The 20,652-nt window shown below is 44.4% G+C and overlaps 1 protein-coding gene across 3 annotated transcripts in view; it reads left to right on the top strand.

The window, feature by feature from the left end:
* Positions 1-20,652, top strand: part of EMB2765 (P-loop containing nucleoside triphosphate hydrolases superfamily protein) — a 71,451-nt gene that overhangs the window by 28,663 nt on the left and 22,136 nt on the right. For all 3 annotated transcript variants that reach the window (XM_086804943.1, XM_086804944.1, XM_086804945.1), the window contains 4 exons: positions 7,796-7,882; positions 7,975-8,127; positions 8,796-8,974; positions 9,082-9,316. In XM_086804943.1, the coding sequence (XP_086661069.1) occupies positions 7,796-7,882; positions 7,975-8,127; positions 8,796-8,974; positions 9,082-9,316 (654 nt within the window). The remainder of the gene's footprint in view (positions 1-7,795; positions 7,883-7,974; positions 8,128-8,795; positions 8,975-9,081; positions 9,317-20,652) is intronic.

Below are 20,652 nucleotides of genomic sequence, written 5' to 3'. Positions count from 1 at the left end.
ATCACTGGTGCAGGTTGCATGCCCTCTCACAACATTATCGGAGTTCCCTTCACGATGGGATAGCGTGCGAGGCTGCCGTGTGAAGACCCACTTGCCCTCATCATCGAAAACAACATCGCCACGGCTTTTTAAATAAGCAATAGCCAACTCTCGAGGTTTGTCGATTCCCATCTGTTGGGCAATTGCATCAAAAGTGACCACATTAGCCTTGACATGAGACTTTGATTCAATGACCCTCTGAACATCAGGATCTCTTTGCAAAGCATAGAGCTCTTCAATATCATTCATCAAGGCATCAATATCTTGTCAATCCTCAGCCCTGGCAGACAATGCTCGATTGTTATCCGTGCCAAAGCCCTCTTCTCTCATGGTCCCCTCTTTGGCCTGAGAGGGGGCGTGAAGAAACAACACTTTTTCTAGCCCTAAAAAGAGACTTTCTGGATATTTTATATTTTATATTTTTGGGGGTTTTTTGTCTTGGTTGTTGGCCTACACCTTTATGGTGACTGACCAGCACCTTCCTTCAATATATATAGCATTGCCTATACCTCATCACAGATGTACCACTTCATCACCATATCAGGTACCATCTGGCCGCCTACAGCAGGGACTCATATTTGCGTTTTCCTCTGCTGGTCCAGGCCGCATTCTGCAGGGCTCACATCAGTGTTACCACAGGCTGTTTCTTGGCGCTTATATCAGGCCTTCTTCTGCTCCACATCTACAATTGGTATTAGAGCTTCAGTCCAGGGCCTGCAGTTAGCTGACTGTGGATTCCCGTCGGCGAATTTCCTTCGAAAACGCAGATTACGTCCATCGCTTGGTTTTCGCCGCCTGCCACCGCCCAGCCCGGCCGGCTTCAGCTCTCCACCGCCGCCTAGCCCGGCCGGCTTCGTTTACTGGCCAGCTCTCTGCCGCCGCCGTCTCCGCCCAGCTCTTTCGGCGGCGCGCCTACACAGGCAGCCACCTCCGCCCAGCTCCTTCGGTGGCGCGACTGCGTAGGCAGCCACCTCCGCCCAGCACAGCTGGCCCTCTCGGCGCCCATCGCCCCGCCCCGCCCCGCCCCGCCCCGCCGGCACCTCCAAAGCTGGCATCAGCCCACCGGTGGCAGTCCGCCTCAACCTGCGCTGGCAGTCCGCCTCAACCTGCGCTTGCCTACCCCGACACCTGCACCTGGACTGACGCCTGCAATACAAGTCTCTGCCATCTGTACTGCACTCGCCTGCAGGTACTTTTCATGTGAGTAAAAATATGCATTAAAACATACAAATTCTGCAGACAGTTCTGTGCAGGTCAGATTCAAAGAAAAAGAAAAATTGCAGGTGGTATAGGGTTCAGGCAATTTGGGGGTTTTCTCAATTTGAGGCCAAATTGAAAAATTGGACATGTTGCTTTGCTTGCAATTTAGGGGTTTTCCAAATTGAGGTCAAAATCAGCACATTGAGTCTCTTTCAGTTGCAAAAATTTGGGGCTTTTGTGAAAATTGGCCAATTAAATGCACATTGAAGGGATTGGAGTGCATAAAAATTGGGGCTTTTCAGATTGGAGCATGTAATTGGGCATTACAGCTGTGATTTGTCGTGTATGTATACACATTGTGTGTAATTGGACAATTTGGTGCAGGTTTACACTTGCTTCAGTTTGCAGGCAAACATTTGCACAGGACATTTGGCTGCTTGGCAGTGCACATTGGTGCGTGGTTTGCTTGCAGGTATATTTTGTTGACATGGCTCAAAATGCTACAGATGTATTTGGTGTGCTCACCCAGGAGGACAAGTTGGATGGATCTAACTACTCCCTCTGGAGTTTCATGATCCGTAATTTGCTGGTAGCCAAAGGGCTTTGGGGCATTGTGTGTGGTGATGACACACGCCCACTTACCATACAGCCAGCCACGCGTCAAAGGGGAGGTGCTCAAAGAGCTCCTGATGTAGAACCTGCTCCCACACAAAAGCAGAAGAGATGGGACTCTAGGGATGCACAGGCCATGTCATTGATAGCCCTTTCAGTGAAAAGGACTATTATCCCGCACATTTGTTCTTGCAAGACATCGAAGCTTGCATGGGACACATTGGAAGCAATGCAACGAGGCAAGAGTTGTCTACTTGAAGAGGCAATTGGATCTTCTTTCTATGGATGAGGGTGTCTCCATGGCAGATCATCTCACCAAAGTGAAAGATTTGTAGGAACAATTGCTCAACATTGATGAGGTCATCCTAGACAGACAGATGGTCACCAATACTCTTCATTCTTTACCACCTTCCTACTTGGGCTTTCAAGCCTCTCAAAACCTCTCAATGAGAGGAGGTGGTGATCCCGTCACTTTTGAAGAGCTGGTGGGTTTACTCTTGCAGGAAGAGCAAACAAGAGCAAACTTATCGAGCAACCGTGGTGGAGACAAGGCATTTACAGCCAAGGATAAGGGTAAATCAAAGAGCTTTAAGCATGGGGGACAACAGTCTAGCAAGGCTGGTCATGGACAGCCCTCTTCTGGTGGTGAAAAGTCTGACAAAGGGGATGCAAACAAGCCCAAAAAGAAGGGCAAATGTCACTACTGCCATAAGCCTGGACACTACATCAGTGAATGTAGGAAGCGGATTGCAAAAGAGAAAAGGAAAGAAGCAGGCAATGCATTAGCAGACTCTACTGATGACAAAGCACAGCAATCAGCTAATGTAATCCAGGAAGAGTACACTTTTTTGGTCACATGGCACACCAAGTGCTTCAGACAATGATATGTCTTGCATTGCATCTGACAGACAGGATGTATCATGGTATTTTGATAGTGGTGCTTCGAGCCACATCACTTCATGCAAAGATGTATTTCAGCACTTGGTTTATGCTTCAAATGGCTGCACTGCATCATGTGCAGATCATACCACATATCCAGTAAAGGGAATTGGCAATGTCATACTTATTGTAGCCAATGGTGCCAATATATGTATGAAAAATGTATTGTATGTTCCAGGGATAAAGAAAAATCTGCTCTCCGTCTCAGCCATAAACAACCAAGGTTTAAAGGTTGAATTTGAAGATGGGAAGTGTTTGGTAAAAGACCCATCAAAGGGTTATGAAATAGTCACTTCTGGAACATGATACAAAGGCTTGTATAAGCTGGACAGCTATGACAAGCGTGCAAGATGCATGGTGAAAGCACAAAAGTTGCCTCACAAATTTTGGATGGAAGCTATAATGTGTGCAACTCATGTGTTGAACAGGTGTCCAACAAAAGCTTTGAAAACCATAACACCATTTGAGGCTTGGTATAGCCAAAAATCAACAGTGGATTATATGCGTACATTTGGGTGTTTGGCATATGCACATGTGCCAGAACAACTCCGAACAAAGCTAGATGACAAAGCAATGAAATGCATTTTTGTGGGCTACAGCAATGAGAGCAAAGGATACCGTCTTTATAATCCAACAACACGAAGGATTTTTGTTAGTAGAGATGTGGTATTTGTTGAAAATTCAGAACAGCCCATGTACAGCTTGTATAAAAGTAATGATACAGGCATACAGGACATGTTTGATGGACTATTACCCATTGCAATAAGGGGGGATTCAGATCAGCCAGCCCTTACACAAGAAAATCCTCATGTAGAACATGTGGAACAGCCAGCCATTCAGCCCCCTTCTATGGAAGAAGTGGAAGATCTTGTCAGGGAAGAGCAAACAGCCATAGACACAGCCAAGTCAGTGCCAAGACGGTTGCTGAAAACTTTGCAAGAAAGCAAACTTGCAGCTCCACTCACAGGTAGGACAAGGGCTAGTTCCAGCCATGCTTTGAATATACATCGTGGGGAGTTTGCATTAGCAATGGGTGGTCTCTTTGATTTTGAAGAGCCTTCTTCTTATGAAGAAGCACATGAGAATGAACATTGGGTGCAAGCTATGCAAGCTGAAATCTCTTCTATCATGAAGAACAATACTTGGGATCTTGTGGAATTGCCTAAAGGCAAGCATGTCATTGGAACAAAGTGGGTGTACAAAGTCAAAAGAAAGTCTGATGGTACAATTGATAGGTACAAAGCAAGACTTGTGGCTAAAGGCTACTCCCAGAAAAAGGGAATAGATTATGAAGAGACTTTTGCTCCTACTTCGAGAATGACCACAATAAGATCAGTGATTGCATTGGCTGCACATAAAGGATGGAAAGTGCATCAATTGGACATCAAAACTGCATTCTTAAATGGGGATTTACAGGAGGAAGTATATGTAAATCAGCCCATTGGTTTTGTAGTTCCTGGTGAGGAACATAAAGTATGCAGGTTACACAAAGCATTGTATGGGTTAAAGCAAGCTCCAAGAGCTTGGTATGATAAAATACATGCTCATCTAACCAGCCAAGGTTATGTGAATAGTCCAGCTGAAAGCACATTGTATGTGAAGGAAACCAGTGCCGATATTCTCATAGTCATCTTGTATGTAGATGACATGCTCATTATAGGTACTAGCAAAGCACAAATTTCAGATTTGAAAGCTGAATTTGATATGTCAGATTTGGGGCCTTTACACTACTATCTCGGCATACAGTTTATGCATACAGATGATGGCATTGTTATGCAGCAAACTAAGTGCATAAAAAGTTTGCTAACATGGATGAATGTAAGCGCATTTCTACTCCAGTAGAACCAGGTGTATGGCTTACTATGCATGATATTGGAGAGCCTTTTGAGGCCGGCATTTACAGCCAGGCAGTGGGATGTCTCATTTACTTGTGTAACACGAGGCCAGACATATCTTTTGGGGTGTCTTTGTTGAGCAAATTCATGCACAGCCCAGGCACAAAGCATTGGCAAGCACCCGTGTCATCAGAGACTGGACCACCTGTTAGCACATTCATCCCCAGTTTCTGCCCATTTCTAGTGTCCTTTTGGTCCCATTTGTATGGCCCTTGATTGTGGGCTGGCCACCCCTATTTTGCATATTTTTCTGGGATTTTTCCCACCCCTTTTGGTATTTTACCAGTCGGCTAGCCCTCCTCACCTATAAATAGGTGGGGTACCCCTCATTATTCATTCAGTCTTGTACATATTTTGCTCCCTCACTTATGAGACTATTTGTGTCTCTTGCTTGGGACTGTTTTGCTTCAGTATATTCAGCATAGTTCTCTCCATATCTCTCTCTCTCTTGCACTCTCTGTTCAGCACATTCTAGTGCCACTTTGCTTCTGCTCTGTGCAGTCTTTCATGGTATCAAAGCTCCCGGTTTAGCAACCTCTTTGCTGCCCCAGATTCAGCCCTGTTTTCAGGACCTTCTCCTTTGCGTTTTTCTCCCAAATCCACAGCCCTCTGCGGAGGATGTGTCGGTGGAGGAAGACTGACGAACAGATCTACGGCTTTCTCCTCCTGAATTGTCAGGATTCGGTTCTTCGACACTTCATCTATGCTCCTGATGATGCTTCTACCTGCTATGTGTGGCAGTTGCTTTGTGACTTGTATGGTGATGCCAGTGATCGGCATATGCTTTCTGCTTTTGGGTGCTCTGTAGCCAATGATTTTGTGGATACTTCTTTTGAAGATGTTCCTGCAGCGAAGGATAGTGGGCCAGTTTTGCTCACTGCATCTGAGGAGTTTGTTTCTCGTGTTGCCCTGCCTTTAGTTTCTGTGCATACTTCTCCTTGCCAGGATGATATCTCTGGTAATGTTTTTGAGGAAGACAGTGGGCTATCTTTGCTCAAAGCTTCTGAGGTCCGATTCTTTCTTCGTCAACCAGTGACTAGGATGTGTTGCTGGTCCCTTTGCCTTCTATGGAGGAGGAGCCTGATTCTACGCTGTGTGATTCTATTGAGGAGGCTACTACTACTTCAGTTACCACTACAGTGAATGTTTCTATTTCCCTTGCTCTATGTGAGGATTTTGGATCGTGGTCAGGTATGTCCGTGACCGTGCTTGGAGGCATGACACTCACACAATTGTTGATGGTGTTTTTAAGCGTGTCTTGATTTGCGGGGATAGGAGCATTCCTGACATTCCACTCATCTCCCATATCCAGACCCAAAGAGCCATCACAAAAGGAGCTGAATGTGCTTTGATTTATGTCCGTAGCCAACAGTCTACTCTTCAATCAGCAACCCCTTTGAAGCAAAGGATGGACGGTCTCCTCGCACAATATCAAGATATTATATTGAAGGATGATGTCCTCCCTGAGCTTCCACCCAATCGTCATGAGGTTCATCGCATCGAGTTGTTTCGCGGGACAGAACCGGCCAGTACGTTCCCCTATCGCCTTTCTAAGGCATTGGAGGGCGAATTGGAGTAGCAGCTTTCCCAATTACTCTGAGCTGGAGTTATCCGGCCCTCATCCTTGCACTTTGCTGCGCCTCTTTCATTTGCAAAAGAAAGATAAGTCCGCACGATTATGCATGGACTACAGTGCACTCAATAAGCTCATAGTTAAAAACAGGTTCCCAATGCCCATGATTGAGCAACCCAATGGTGCTAAGATCTTTTTGAAGATAGATCTCAAAAGTGGCTATCATTAGGTTCGGACCTTTACGGGCTGACATTCCAAAAACATCCTTTAGGATTGAACATGTTTGTGGTGATGCCATTAGGACTCACTAATGCACCGGCGACGTTTGGCTTCGATACCCACTGTAGATTATGTGTGTTATTAGAAAGTAGAAAGAACAGAAAACAGAAGTATATACACAAATGTAGACCTAAATCCTAATCTATATTAATGTACAAGAAAAGGTTTTTAACTGAATTCAAACACAAATGATATTGAAAAGGTCTTTCCCTGATCTCAGCCAGTTGTTGCTGTTAGGAACAAGTACTCAGCCCAACCCTGCTGCTGCAGATCAGAACCTTCTCTTTCACTCTTGAAAATTGCTCCTAGTAGAAGAAACGCTGGCTGGGTATGCTTGAGATGTCTTGTAAGGACCTCCAATGCTGCTTATATACAGGTGATAGGTACTAGTCGGTGTTTTCCTCCCGTTGGCCATCTTCACTACTTCATAAAGAACCCAATTACAAGTCAATCTTTGGAGATAATAACCATAGGTCAGCCATGACTCATATTTTAATGAGTGGTTTCACACACGATGGTTGCCAAACAGCTTTTGATGTGCGCTGCCCAACACCCACGTGCAAGCCTGTCCAACTGCACATGGGTTGGCCAACTTGGACCCTTGTCTGCAAGACTGGTTGATGGGCTGCCTAGATGTCCCATGCGAGGGCCTAGGGCTTGTTCAGCCTGCTTGAGCCTCGTGTCTGGTGCCGGTATTGTGTGGAGGTGTGTAACATGGCAGGTGGCCATGTCCATCACACAAGCACTTAAATACATGTGTCAAATCAAATCTGGAAGCCAAGCATCTATGATTGATCATTTCCCTTGACCTCTATGCATCATAATCCACAAAACAGCAATGTGCATGCTACCTCTGCACCCTCACCTCCTTAACGGTGGCTCGTTTCTCCTGAAGCCTGCCTGGCCTGTGGCTCTCAGTTCCTGTCTAGGCCAAAAAACCGATCTCAGCCTAAACCGCCCCATAGATCTTGGGCCATCGTATGGCCTATCATAATGGTCCCGTAGTTGTTGAGATTGGTGGGGTCTCCTACTTTATGGATGGGGACAATGGTATGTGTAGTCCAAGAAGGGGGAAAGCCTTCATATAAGGCCCTATCAAAGAGTTATGCGAGAAAGGGGGCGAGCGTTTTGTGCCCATGTGTGAAAGGGGCTGTGACACCTGTCTTAGTTTCACAACAGATTAGATATCCATAGAGTGTGGTAATTCATTGTTTTCAGAGTCTTAGCTTTTTTTTCTGAGTTTGTTTATGTATTGCAGAGTTTAGAGGATGAGATGGTACGAGGACCGGTTCTTAAACTCGTCACTTTGCAACTCTGGCATTATCTCTCTCGGGGGCGGCTTCAGGTAGGACCCAAACAAACGTTACCTTGAGATTTCTTTAAGACTTGCTGACTTGAGTCGAGTACTCAAAACTTTTGTTATGGTTGGATGGGCAGATCGAGCTCTCACTTCATGACCAGTTGATTGAACATTGGAAGAGGTTGGTGAAAAAAGAGGCCCGAGCTGCCAAGAAAGGGGATGGATCTACTAGCATAAGAGAAAAGTTGGAAGTGAAATTCATACCGTCGCTTTTGCAAGAGTTTCTCGAAGTGAGTGCTTGAAAGTTGAAGTAAAACGTTTTGATGCTATAGTAAAGAATCTGGTGTTAGATGTGTATATGATGGTGGTGCATGTGTCATATGTAAGTAGACTCGGCAAGCATACGAACTATCCAAATACATTGAAGTAGTTGTTGGATCCTCCCTTGTTACCACCTCACCCCTGTTTGCCTGAACAAGCACTTGCTATAAAAGCTTCTGAGCCTTTTTCATGAGTAAAAATGGTTTTAATTATTTGGAATTTATCTTTTGGCTGTGGCATCATCTTAGTCTTCCCTCACAAGCACTATGAATATAATGAGTATCTTTTGGAGAAGGATACCATTGGTGACCAACCAATGGTTTGATTTTCTCCTTTGTTTTAGGAATGGGATGGCACCACTACATAGTACAACTGCCTTACCTCGCTGACAGCTGTAATGTTTATGGCTTTGGCTTCCTCCCCATTTTCTACTTGAGCTTCTCATCAGTTCTATTCCTTCCGAGGTGCATGGACCTGAGTTTACCTTGGCAGTAGGGTGACGTTCTCTTTGGCAATGCCATTTTTAGTGCTAGCTCTACCCAGTGTTTTAGTTGTAGGCATGGTTGGTGATATTTGTCCGAACTGGTTTTATAAGCAAAGGACCAATTTTGATGATGTAATCTGATTACATGTATAGACACTGGATTCAGTTGTTGGCATTCACAATGCCAAGGATCACAGCCTCATGGATGGTGGTATGAACGGGAAAGACGAGTTGGACTCTGATGAGCTTCCAGTAGCTGTGGATGCTTTATTGTATTGTGAGCGCTTCGTGGAGTTTTTGATTGATCTTCTTAGCCAGTTACCGACACGCAGGTGCTTGTCTTGGTCTTTCAGCATCAACTTTATCTCGTTATAGAACTCTCATATTACTCAGTTATCTGTTTTCTTTAAACAGTCCAGTGCCGTATTTTTGGTCGCAGATTTACAAGAGCTTTAATTGAGGATTTCGCAATTGTGTCGAAGTGTCGACTGAGTGCTCTATATTCTCACTCCAAAGGACGCCTGTTTGGCCAACTTGTTGATTTGCTGCGGTTTTACGAGGGCTTTGAGATTGATGATCAGACAGGCTCTCAGCTGAGTGATGATGATGTGCTTCTTGCTCACTGCTCAAAGCTACAAGCTTTTCAATTGCTTTGCTTCAAAAAGATCCCTAAGGTTTGGTACTACTTGAGCTCTTGGTCTTTGATGTCTGGATACATAAATATTTGTGTGTGTGTGTGTGTGGGAGGGCACATGTATATGTATTGTAGCAGGTTAAAAATTACATCTTCTAATAGGCCGACTTTGGCCTCTCGTAGACGTTAATATATCTTTCTTTCTTTCTCTATACACACACACACACACACACATACATATGTATGCGTGTATGTACATATGTATATGCACGTGTGTGTGTATATACATATACATACATGCATACATATGTACGTGTGTATGTTTACATATATACATACATACCTATTTGTATGTAAGTGTCTGTATGTATACATACTGTCACCATTTGGCCACCCAATTGGTCCACCCGTGCTTTCTCATCATGTATGTACATTGGACTGGTGTCCATGGCAGTTGTATATGTCGGGGATTGATGCCACTCATGTGATATTGTGGACTTGGCTTTTCGTTGGGACTTGTGCCTTTGTGTACATGCTCGGAAATGCCTGGTGGATTGGTATTCCATTGGGTCTAGTACCTCGTGTACTTGCCTGGAGCACGTCTATTTTGGTATAGTCTCATGAACGAGGATTGTCTATACCAATGCTACATTGCATAGCATCTTTATGTGCTTGCTTGCAATTGAAATTGCATGCTGTCTTCATGCTTGCTTGACCAATGTGTAGTTTCGGGTAAGGGGACGCCCGCCCGCGAACCGTGCGTGTGAAACTGTTTGCAGACATGGTTATGTGGCATGTGACAGGTGGTAAGTATTGGTCATAAACCTGGCCTTAGGAGTTAGCACTAATTTATAAGTGAGTGTGTACACACTTCATTAAGTTTTGGGCGACCAAAACTCACTTATAAATTATGACCAGCCCGGTGTTCACACACACTGATGTCCCAAGGTGGACATAACCCAATGTTCACGGCCCAGACCTTATCCCCTTTGTACAAAGAGAGTAATCAGCCATGTGTCCACTCTAGCTTGCTCCACAAAGCACCTGCATGCCACCTACACTGGACAACTCACCACCTCACTCCTCCTCTCTCTAGAGATTGGCGCCTCCTTCATGAGGGCTGTTGGGCTGCATTTTTTGTACTTTCTCTTTCCCAGCTCCATTTCCAAGCTTGCTAAGGTGTTTCTTAAGCTTCCAAGAGTGTTTCCGGATACCAATCACTCTCCTACACACTCCCAATGATTGAAATTCAGCAAAATAGCTCTCTTTATTGCTGTAATTTTTGGTCTTTTTGCTGAAAACCCTAATTTCAGCCCTCCTTTCTCAAGTTGAACCATAGGGAAAGCTTTCCCAAGGTTCCCTTCATCCTCTTGAAGACTTTTGTCACGAAGAAATGCGACAAATCGAAGATCTCAACACTAAGGACTTCCATCGCGAAGACTTCCGTCGTCATTGACTCTACTTGCTATTGGTGAGCTTTTATGCTTAAATATGGGAGCAAGTGGCAGGAGGGAGGAACCGGATTACAAGATCACATACCCTATGTAGTGCTCTGTTGTCCTACGTGCTCTCTTGCAGATTGTTGGGACAATAGAGAGCAGATGGTAGGGAACATGGGCGGATTGCAAGTCTACATCGACAATCACTTGTTTTCAATACTATATTCATATGCATTGGTATGGAAACCTGGTCAGAAATGCCTATGACACTATGTACTTGATTCTCCCAAGATCAATATACTTTATTTGAGGGAGGGGTCGGCCGTTCCGGCTCATTGTGTGTTTTTTTGTCAATGCAGCAATTTACTTCTTGTATTTGAGCAAGTGTCCATCAAATCTTAGTGTATTTAAGTGTATTGATTAGTATTGTGTTCAACCAAGTTACATTGGTATCAGAGCATACGGTTCTCTTTCACTTCTATCGTGAGAGACGATCATCGTGAACACTAGCTATCTCTACACTTAGAACATTATGGACAGCATACAATGAATGTTGGAGATGCTAATACAAGAGGCAGGGACAATGAAGTGCATGCCTCCAATGCTTTACAGGATGAGCAAACTCATGTGGTGCACAATAGAGAACATGAATATGTGGGACAGCCATCCCGTAGAAAAGAGAAGATGCAGGAAGAAGAGTCCATAGTCTTGAGGGCTGAACTTACTCGTATGCAGGCTCTTCTTCATGCACAACAAGAAGAATTGAACCTCTACCGTCTTCGCGAGGATCCATTGGTACATAACCGTTTGAAGGCCAAGAAAGCTGAATCTTATATGGATTATGCAATGGCAATGATCGCTCAAGAGTTGCACATGCAACCGAGGGATGCAGCACGTGCATACTTGGCTCGTACCGAGGATGCCTATGCAGAAAAGGCAACCATCCCACATGTCTTGGAATCCCCACAAGTGGCCGAACAAGAACTTATGTCTAAGAGGATGAATCTCCATGCTATGGGAGAGGAACAATCAGTGACTTCACGTCATGCAGGAATACCTTATGTAGCCCGTGAAGGATACAATGTTTATGATAGTGGTCAAAATGTATGTCAAATGCCATTGTCGGTTGAAAATATGCATGCACAACACATGCAACATGGGTTGCAATTTTCTGTTGGTGCAAGTATTCCATGTCTCTCTCATGCCACTCATGCCTTCTAGTGTGCTCGCGAGGGAGAAGCTATGGCTGAAAATGTATCAATGCATGTTGAGGGGCCAGCCATTCCTCCAGCTTAGAGGGCACATGTATCTATGCCTTATGCATCATCTTTTGCTCCTAAAATGATGCCAGTCACAGGGACTGTCCCAATGGACAAACATATGCATCAAAGTCTCATGACTTTAAAGCGGGAGACAAATCTGTGAAGTTTGACACATATCATGGAAAATATGATGCATCAAAGGCACTTGCTTTTATTGCCTAGTTTGATATTCCTTTCAGTGATGAGGATTTCACTTAGAAATCCATGATCCGGCATGTAAGCATGTTCATGAAAGGCACTGCTGTCCATTGGTGGCTCACGGAGAAGCTCTCACCGAATCCTGTTAGATCATAAGAAGAGTTCAAGGAGAGGTTCTATGCTCAATTCTTGCCTCCCAATGCATTGAATGAGATAACAATGAAGTGGGATTGGGTGAAGCAAAATGAGAGAGAATCGATAAATGCATATGTAAAAAAGTTTTGGAAAGTGCTTTTGGAGGTGTCTCCATTTATGCAGGTCACCAAGGCGGAAAGGAAGAGAATGTTTCAATCGAGATTGCAACCCGTATACAAAGCGGGACTACAAATGTATCCTGGTCATACCTTACACCAACTAATCGCAGCCGCCATCGCCACCGAGCAATTGGAACTCAAATTGAGTCGATCCAATAAGGCTAAACCCTCATTTCAAGGCAAAGAGAGGGCTGTCCAAAACCTGTAAAATGATGGACAACCACCTAAAAAGGACCAAAACCAAGATAAAAATGGTCCAAAGGCTGAAAATAACACTACCAAGAAGCATCCCTTCAAACTGAGAGACTATGGTCTCACTCCGGAGCAGAAAAAGCAATATATGAGTGAGGGAAAATGCTTTACTTGTGGTAGCACCGAGCATATTGCAAAGGCAATACCCAAACAAGAAGAAGCGTGATAATGCAAATGTATCAAAGCCTAATGTGCATATGGTTCCGGATGTGCAGGGCAACACTTCACATGATAGCAAAGACAGGGTTATATGTAAAGCTTGGAGACAGCTCAAGGATCAGTCCGCTTTGTTCATGTTTGATGATTGTGCATTTGAGAATTTCATATCCACATAGATGGCAGCTGCTTTGGGTATTGAAGTGGAGGACATGGGTCCTCAAATTGAAGTAGGGGCTGCCTTTGTTGGTAGAGAAGTGCAGGTCATGCCTATTTTTGGCAAATTGCGCATACACATTCAAGGCTATGTGGATCACGAGGATTTTCTTGTGGTGCCTTTGAATAGCTGTGATGTATTGCTTGGAAAGCCTTGGCATACACGTATTGATCCGTGCAAGGCTTACAAGACCAACAAGATCACCTTCATGCATAAAGATCGAGAGCATGTAATTGATACTGGTGAAGAGGATGATACCATTTCCCTTGTATCTCATGTACAAATTAAGAAAGTAATGAAAAAGAGTGTTTTTGCGTACTTGATTTTTGTACGAGATCATGTTGAGAAAAATAATGTACATGTAAACACTCTTAGTAATGATAGGCTAAAATTTTTGCAAGAGCACAATGATTGTTTTGCTGATGAGTTACCAAATGAGTTGCCACCCGTACGATCGGAAGATCATTGCATTGATCTCGTGCCGGGTAGCTCACCACCTAATAGGCCAGCCTGTGGTGTAAGTGCATCCCAAAAAGAGGAGATCATGAAGCAGGCGAATGAGCTTCTTGAGAAGGGTTTGGTTCAGCCAAGCTCTTTCCCATATTGTTCACCCGTCCTCTTGGTTCAAAAGAAGGATGGATCCTTTCGTACGTGTGTGGATTATAGAGGTTTGAATAAGCTTACCGTCAAGAATCGGTTTCCGATTCCATGCATAGATGACATCCTTGACAAGTGGGATGGATCGGCATGTTTTAGCCGAATTGATCTCAAGAGTGGGTATCATCAAGTGCGTGTAGTGCCTGAGGATGTACACAAAACTGCTTTCAGGACAGCATTTGGGCCTTATGAGTATCTTGTAATGCCTCTTGGTCTTACAAATGCCTCGGCTACATTCAATAGAATGATGGATCAGATATTCCGTGGGTACATGTGTCTTCTTTGATGACATCCTAGTCTTCTCGAAGACCAAAGAAGAGCATAGAGCTCATTTGGCCATTGTTTTTGAAGAACTTTGTAAGCATAAACTCTTCATAAATGCAAAGAAGAGTGAGTTCTTTTTGTCAGAGATACATTATCTTGGGCATATTGTGGCCAAAGATGGAGTGCGGATGGATCCTGCAAAGATTGATGCAATTTGGAATTGGCTCTAATTGAGTTCGGTGCATGAGATCCGTAGTTTTCTTGGATTATGCTCTTACTACCGCAGGTTCATTCGGCACTTTGCATGGATTGCTTCTTCTTTGCATGATTTGACGAAGAAGAAGGCCGTGTTCAAATGGACTAATGTAGAGAGGGATGCATTCCTCAAATTGAAAGATGCAACTACTCATAGTCCAGTGTTGATCATTCCGGATTTGCAAGAGTCTTTTAGTGTGGAATGTGATGCATCTGGAAAGTGCATAGGAGCTATTCTTAATCAAGAGAGACATGCCATGGCTTATGAGAGCCGTAGATTGCATGATGGAGAGCTATCTCTTGGCATTTATGGAAAAGAGCTCTTGGCTGTAATTCATACACTTACTATATGGAAACATTACCTTCTTGGGGTTGATTTCACTGTGAAGACAGATCACCAGAGTTTGAGGTATTTTCTTACCCAAACTAAAGTTGTTAGAGAAGCATATGAGGATGGCCAATTTTCTCTCTATGTTTCATTTTTAGATCTTGCACACCCCAAGAAAGAAGAATGTAGTGGCCGATGCATTGTCATGAAAGCCGTATGTAGTAGCTATCTCGGTTGCCTCTCATGGAGACTTGTTTGCCATGCGTGATTTGTATCATACGGATGCTGATTTTGCCACTATTTTGATTGATTTGATCGGGTCATGCACATGCCTCATATGTGATCAAAGAGGGTTATCTCATGAAAGATAATTGCCTATGTGTGGTGTCTGACATGAGGCAAAAGGTTTTGGATGATTGCCATGCTCCCCCATATGCCGGTCATAGAGGCGTAATGCCTACTACGCACTTGATTGAGCGGTATTTCTTTTGGCCAAGTATTCGGAAGGACATAGAGGCACATGTACGTGCATGTATCACCTGTCAAAAGATTAAATTTGATAGGCAAAAGGCACCAAGTTTGCTTCAGCCTTTGCCTATTCCCGTGTAGCCATGGGAAAGTATTACAATGCATTTCATTATGGACTTGCCACGGACCCAACAGGGTAATGATGCAATTTGGACAATTGTGGACAGGTTTAGCAAGCAAGCTCACTTCTTGCCGGTCAAAAAGACCATCAAAGCTGAGCATATGGTTAAAATATATCTTGCACAAGTGTTCAAGCATCATGGAATGCCGAAGTCCATTGTGGGAAATAGAGATCCTAGGACTACAAGTCTCTTTTGGCGGGCCTTATTTGATAATATGGGCACCAAATTGGACTTCTCATCAGCTTATCTACCTCAAACGGATGGGCAAAGTGAGGTTACAAATTCACCCGTGTTGGATCTCTTGAAATGTTATGTGGCGGATCAGAAGTCTTCTTGGGAGAAGTACTTACCGCTTGTGGAATTTACATATAACAACACGGTACATGCATCTACGGGAAAGGCCTCGTTTGAGATTGTTTATGGTAAGGTGGTTTTACCACCTCTCCTTCGCACAAACGATGAGATCTTTGCAGTTGATGAGTATGTAAGAGACTTGGATATTGCTTTTGCTCAAGTGCGGACAGCCATTGCAAGGTCACAAGACAAGCATAAAAAGGCTGCCGACAAGCATAGAAGGCAATTAGATGTTAAAGAGAATGATTGGGTATTGTTGAAATTTGAGAAAGCAAGACTTGCAAAGAGGCCTGGCAAAGAGAGTGCATATCCTAAGCTTGCAACCAGGTACTATGGAGTGATTGAGAAGATCAATGAAGTGGCTTTAATATTGGCATTGCCTAGTCATTGGCACATACACAATGCTTTTCATGTCAGTCTCCTTCGCAAGTATGTAGGCCTGGAGTCCAGTGAAACGGTCATTGAGGATCCACCAGAAGTGGATGAGCTTGAGGAGATCTTGCAGCCAGAGCAGATTGTGTATCACAAGAAACGCAAGCTTGCTGCAGGCAAAGTTGTCAGGTGTTACCTTGTGAAGTTTAGGAACTATCTTCCCATTGATGCTAAATGGGTAGATGAAGAGTTCTTCAGAGATTGCCCCCATGTGCTTCAGACATATTTGGATGCTTTTCAGTTGCGGACAACTGTTTAGAAGCTGGGGGGGATGTCACCATTTGGCCACCCAATTGGTCCACCAGTGCTTTCTCATCATGTATGTACATTGGACTGGTGTCCATGGCAGTTGTATATGCCGGGGATTGATGCCACTCATGTGATACTGTGGACTTGGCTTTTCGTTGGGACTTGTGCCTCTGTGTACATGCCCGGAAATGCCTGGTGGATTGGTGTTCCATTGGGTCTGGTACCTCGTGTACTTGCCTGGAGCACGTCTATTTTGGTATAGTCTCATGAAGGGGGATTGTCCATACCAATGCTGCATTGTATAGCATCTTTATGTGCTTACTTGCAATTGATATTGCATGCTGTTTTTATGCTTGCTTAACTAATGTGTAGTTCCGGGTAAGGGGACGTCCGCCTGCGAACCGTGCGTGTGAAAGTGTCTGCTGACATGGTTATGTGGCATGTGACAGGTGGTAAGTATTAGTCATAAACTTGGCCAGCAGAGTGTGTACACACTTCATTAAGTTTTGGGCGACCAAAACTCACTTATAAATTATGACCAGCCCGGTGTTCACACACACTGATGTCCCGAGGTGGTCATAACCCAATGTTCACCGCCCAGACCTTATCTCCTTTGTACAAAGGGAGTAACCCGCCATGTGTCCACTCTAGCTTGTTCCACAAAGCACCTGCGTGCCACCTACACTGGACAACTCACCACCTCACTCCTCCTCCTCTCTCTAGAGATTGGCGTCTCCTTCATGAGGGCTGTTGGGCTGCATTTTCTGCACTTTCTCTTTCCCAACTCCATTTCCAAGCTTGCTAAGGTGTTTCTCAAGCTTCCAAGAGTGTTTCTGGATGCTAATCACTCTCCTACACACTCCCAATGACTGAAATTCAGCAAAACAGCTCTCTTTGTTGCTGTAATTTTTGGTCTTTTTGCTGAAAACCCTAATTTCAGCCCTCCTTTCTTAAGTTGAACCATAGGGAAAGCTTTCCCAAGGTTCCCTTCATCCTCTTGAAGACTTTTCTCACGAAGAAATACGACAAATCGGAGATCTCAACACTCTAAGGACTTCCATCGCGAAGACTTTCGCTGTCATCGACTCTACTTGCTATTGGTGAGCTTTTATGCTTAAATATGGGAGCAAGTAGCAGGAGGGAGGAACCGGATTACAAGATCACATACCTTGTGTAGTGTTCTCTTGTCCTACGTGCTCTCTTGCAGATTGTTGCTACCATGTGTTGGTGGGTGTCATGTGCACAGTGTGTATCTACCGTGTGCTACACGCACACAAGACTAGCTTCGAGGTTTGGGGAAGCTTGGAGCTAGGCAGGTTGATTGGCGAGCTGAGTTAGGGATAGACTAACAGGCGGACGCCTGATGACCGGCCAAGGGTTTATAAAAGGGTGGCCAATGTTAGTCATTAGTCATATAGAGTCTCCCGTGTTCTTTTTTGAGAGCTTTATGGTCTGGAGCCTGGATCTAGTGCAGACGTGCACCTGCTTTACGCAGCCCAGGCCGGCAGCAATCTCGAGGCCCGCGAGGGTAGCTTCGTGGCGGTTTGGGACGTCGCGAGGTAGAGATTGGTCGGTACGTCAACCTAGCTAGCTCAGCTCGTGTCTCGATGGGGACAGCCAAGTTTGTGGGCTTGCCCACGGATGTCATGGTTGGGTGGTGAGTCAAGCTTGCACCCCCTTCTTGTTTGTTTGTTTGTTTGCAGGTTTTGAGTCTCGTACCAGGAGCGCTCTACGAGGAGATCTATGGGGATCAAGAAATCATCGATGTCGAAGGCATGACATTTGTTCCACACGAACTTGAAAAGATTCTTGGATTTCGTGAAAGAAGATTGCATAATACGCTTATCACGGAATACAAGATCAAGTGGAAGGATCGTGTTGAGGAGAACGCTACATGGGAGACATTGACTACTTTTCACAGAGATTACCCTGGCTTTTGAGTGAGCTCAGGAGTGAGCTCTTAGAGGAAGGGGAGTATGTCATGTTCACAGTGTGTGTCTACCGTGTGCTACACTCACACAAGACTAGCTTCGAGGTTTGAGGAAGCTTGGAGCTAGGTAGGCTGATTGGCGAGCTGAGTTAGGGATAGACTAACAGGCGGACGCCCAAGTGTGGACGCCCGATGACCGGCCAAGAGTCTATAAAAGGGTGGCCAAGGTTAGTCATTAGTCATATAGACAATGGGACAATAGAGAGCAGATGGTAGGGAACATGGACACTTGAGAGGGTAGTGTGGATTGCAAGTCTACATCGACAACCACTTGTTTTCAATACTGTATTCATATGCATTGGTATGGAAATTTGGTCAGAAATGCCCATGACACTATGTACTTGATTCTCCCAAGATCAATATACTTTATTTGAGGGAGGGGTCGGCCGTTCCGGCTCATTGTGTGTCTCTTGTCAATTCGGCAATTTACTTCTTGTATTTGAGCAAGCGTCCATCAAATCTTAGTGTATTTAAGTGTATTGATTAGCATTGTGTTTAACCAAGTTACACATACATACGTATGTGTGTGTGCATGCATGCATACATACGTATGTATGTATGTTTGTATCTCTCTCTCTCTACACCTATGCGCGAGCACACGCGCGCGCGCGCGCGCGCGCACACACACACACACACACACACATATACATGCACATATAACCCTCCCCACTTATGGGAGAGATGTGGCCTTTGTTGAGATGGACCAATGACCATGCTCTATGCTTTGGTAACCTTTCTCTCTCTCCCTTCCTCCTTCCTCTTGAATCATGCACCAACTTCAAGGAAGGGATTTTTGAAGAGTTAACTCACAAAAACAGTCCATACACTCTTTGAATGCTCCTTCGAGGTTCTCCTACATGGTGGAGCTTGGTCATTGTTGGAAATAGGGTTGTACGAATGGGTGCACACACACACTGCAGAAGCTCAAGGGAGCACACAATGAGATGATAGATAGATAGATAATGAATGTGTGCTATATAAAGATGATAAGTATACTCCAAGATGGGTGTATACTAGCACAAAGAAAAAATCTTCCTAAAGAGGAAACAAGTGTCCCGGCTAGTCTTAGTGTGTTTACACACATCATTACCAAATATGGCTACAAATCTCCCTTGGAAGTGATGATGTGAACAAGGGGTGAGATGGCACTAAAAGTACAGAGATTTGCTAGGCTTTTTGGACCATGAGAGGGAGGCTAGACCAATCCCCAAATGGATGTAAGTTCAAAGCTTTGCGAAAGGCTTCAAAATTCTCTTTTGAGAGAGCCTTCATGAATAAATCTGCCATGTTGTCTTGTATCGGCACTAAAAGTACAGAGATTTGCTAGGCTTTTTGGACTATGAGAGGGAGCCCAAACTAATCCCCAAATGGAAGTAAGTTCAAAGCTTTGCGAAAGGCTTCAAACTTCTCTTTTAAGAGAGCCTTCGTGAATAAATCTGCCATGTTGTCTTGTGTCGGCACATAAGCCAAGCTGATTTCTCCTGTGGAGCATCTCATAATGATAATGCACCTCAATGTGCATTGTGCGAGCATGAAAAACTAGATTGCTCGCAACAACTACCATAGCGCGCTGACTGCTGGTAAAGATGGTAGTGGCTAAGGACTTGCCAATACCCAACAATAAGGAGTCAAAAACACTCAATTGTAGCTGTAAACGCTGCCTTGTACTCAGCTTCACAACTAGAAGTGGCCACAGTGGATTGCTTCTTGCTAAGCCATGATATACATGAATGACCAAGGCAAAAGCAAAAACCACTTGTGGACACTCGTGTGTCATAACATCCTGCCCAGTCTGCGTTTGTAAATGCATGCGGCTGTGATTTACTTCCTTGGGATAAAACAACCCAAAGTGCTTGGTGTCCTTTAGGTAACGGAACACCCGTTTGACGGATTGCCAATGCTTTGTGTCTAGGCTATGCACAAATTTGCTCAATACTGAGATCCCATAGTGAATGTCAAGCCTGGTGTTACATAAGAAGACAAGGCATCCTATAGCTTCTTGATACATGCCAACATCAAAAGGGTCACTTGCATCTTCAAGACTAAGTCACAAACCAGGTTTCATAGGTGTAGCAACAGGTTTGCAGTCTCCAAGATTGAACCGCTTCAACAATGCCTCTTTGTATAATGTGTGCAGCATAACAATGCCATCATTACGTTGCTGAAACTCAATGTCCGAATAACAGTGCAACGGGTCAAGACCTGACAAGATCTCTATAGATCAGTTATAAAAGCTGAAATATGATCATCGTTAGGGCTTGTGAGGAGCATCTCATCAATGTATAGCACGATGACCAAAAATTCATCTTTAGTTCTCTTAATGTAGAGGGTACTGTCAGTAGGACTGTTGTAAAAACCT

Source organism: Cibotium barometz, chromosome 11, assembly GCF_041138505.1.
Source record: "Cibotium barometz isolate CiBa-2024 chromosome 11, ASM4113850v1, whole genome shotgun sequence".
Lineage (NCBI taxonomy): Eukaryota > Viridiplantae > Streptophyta > Polypodiopsida > Cyatheales > Cibotiaceae > Cibotium > Cibotium barometz.
Note: the sequence above shows the minus strand (reverse complement) of the source record. Positions and strands in the feature narration are given on the sequence as shown.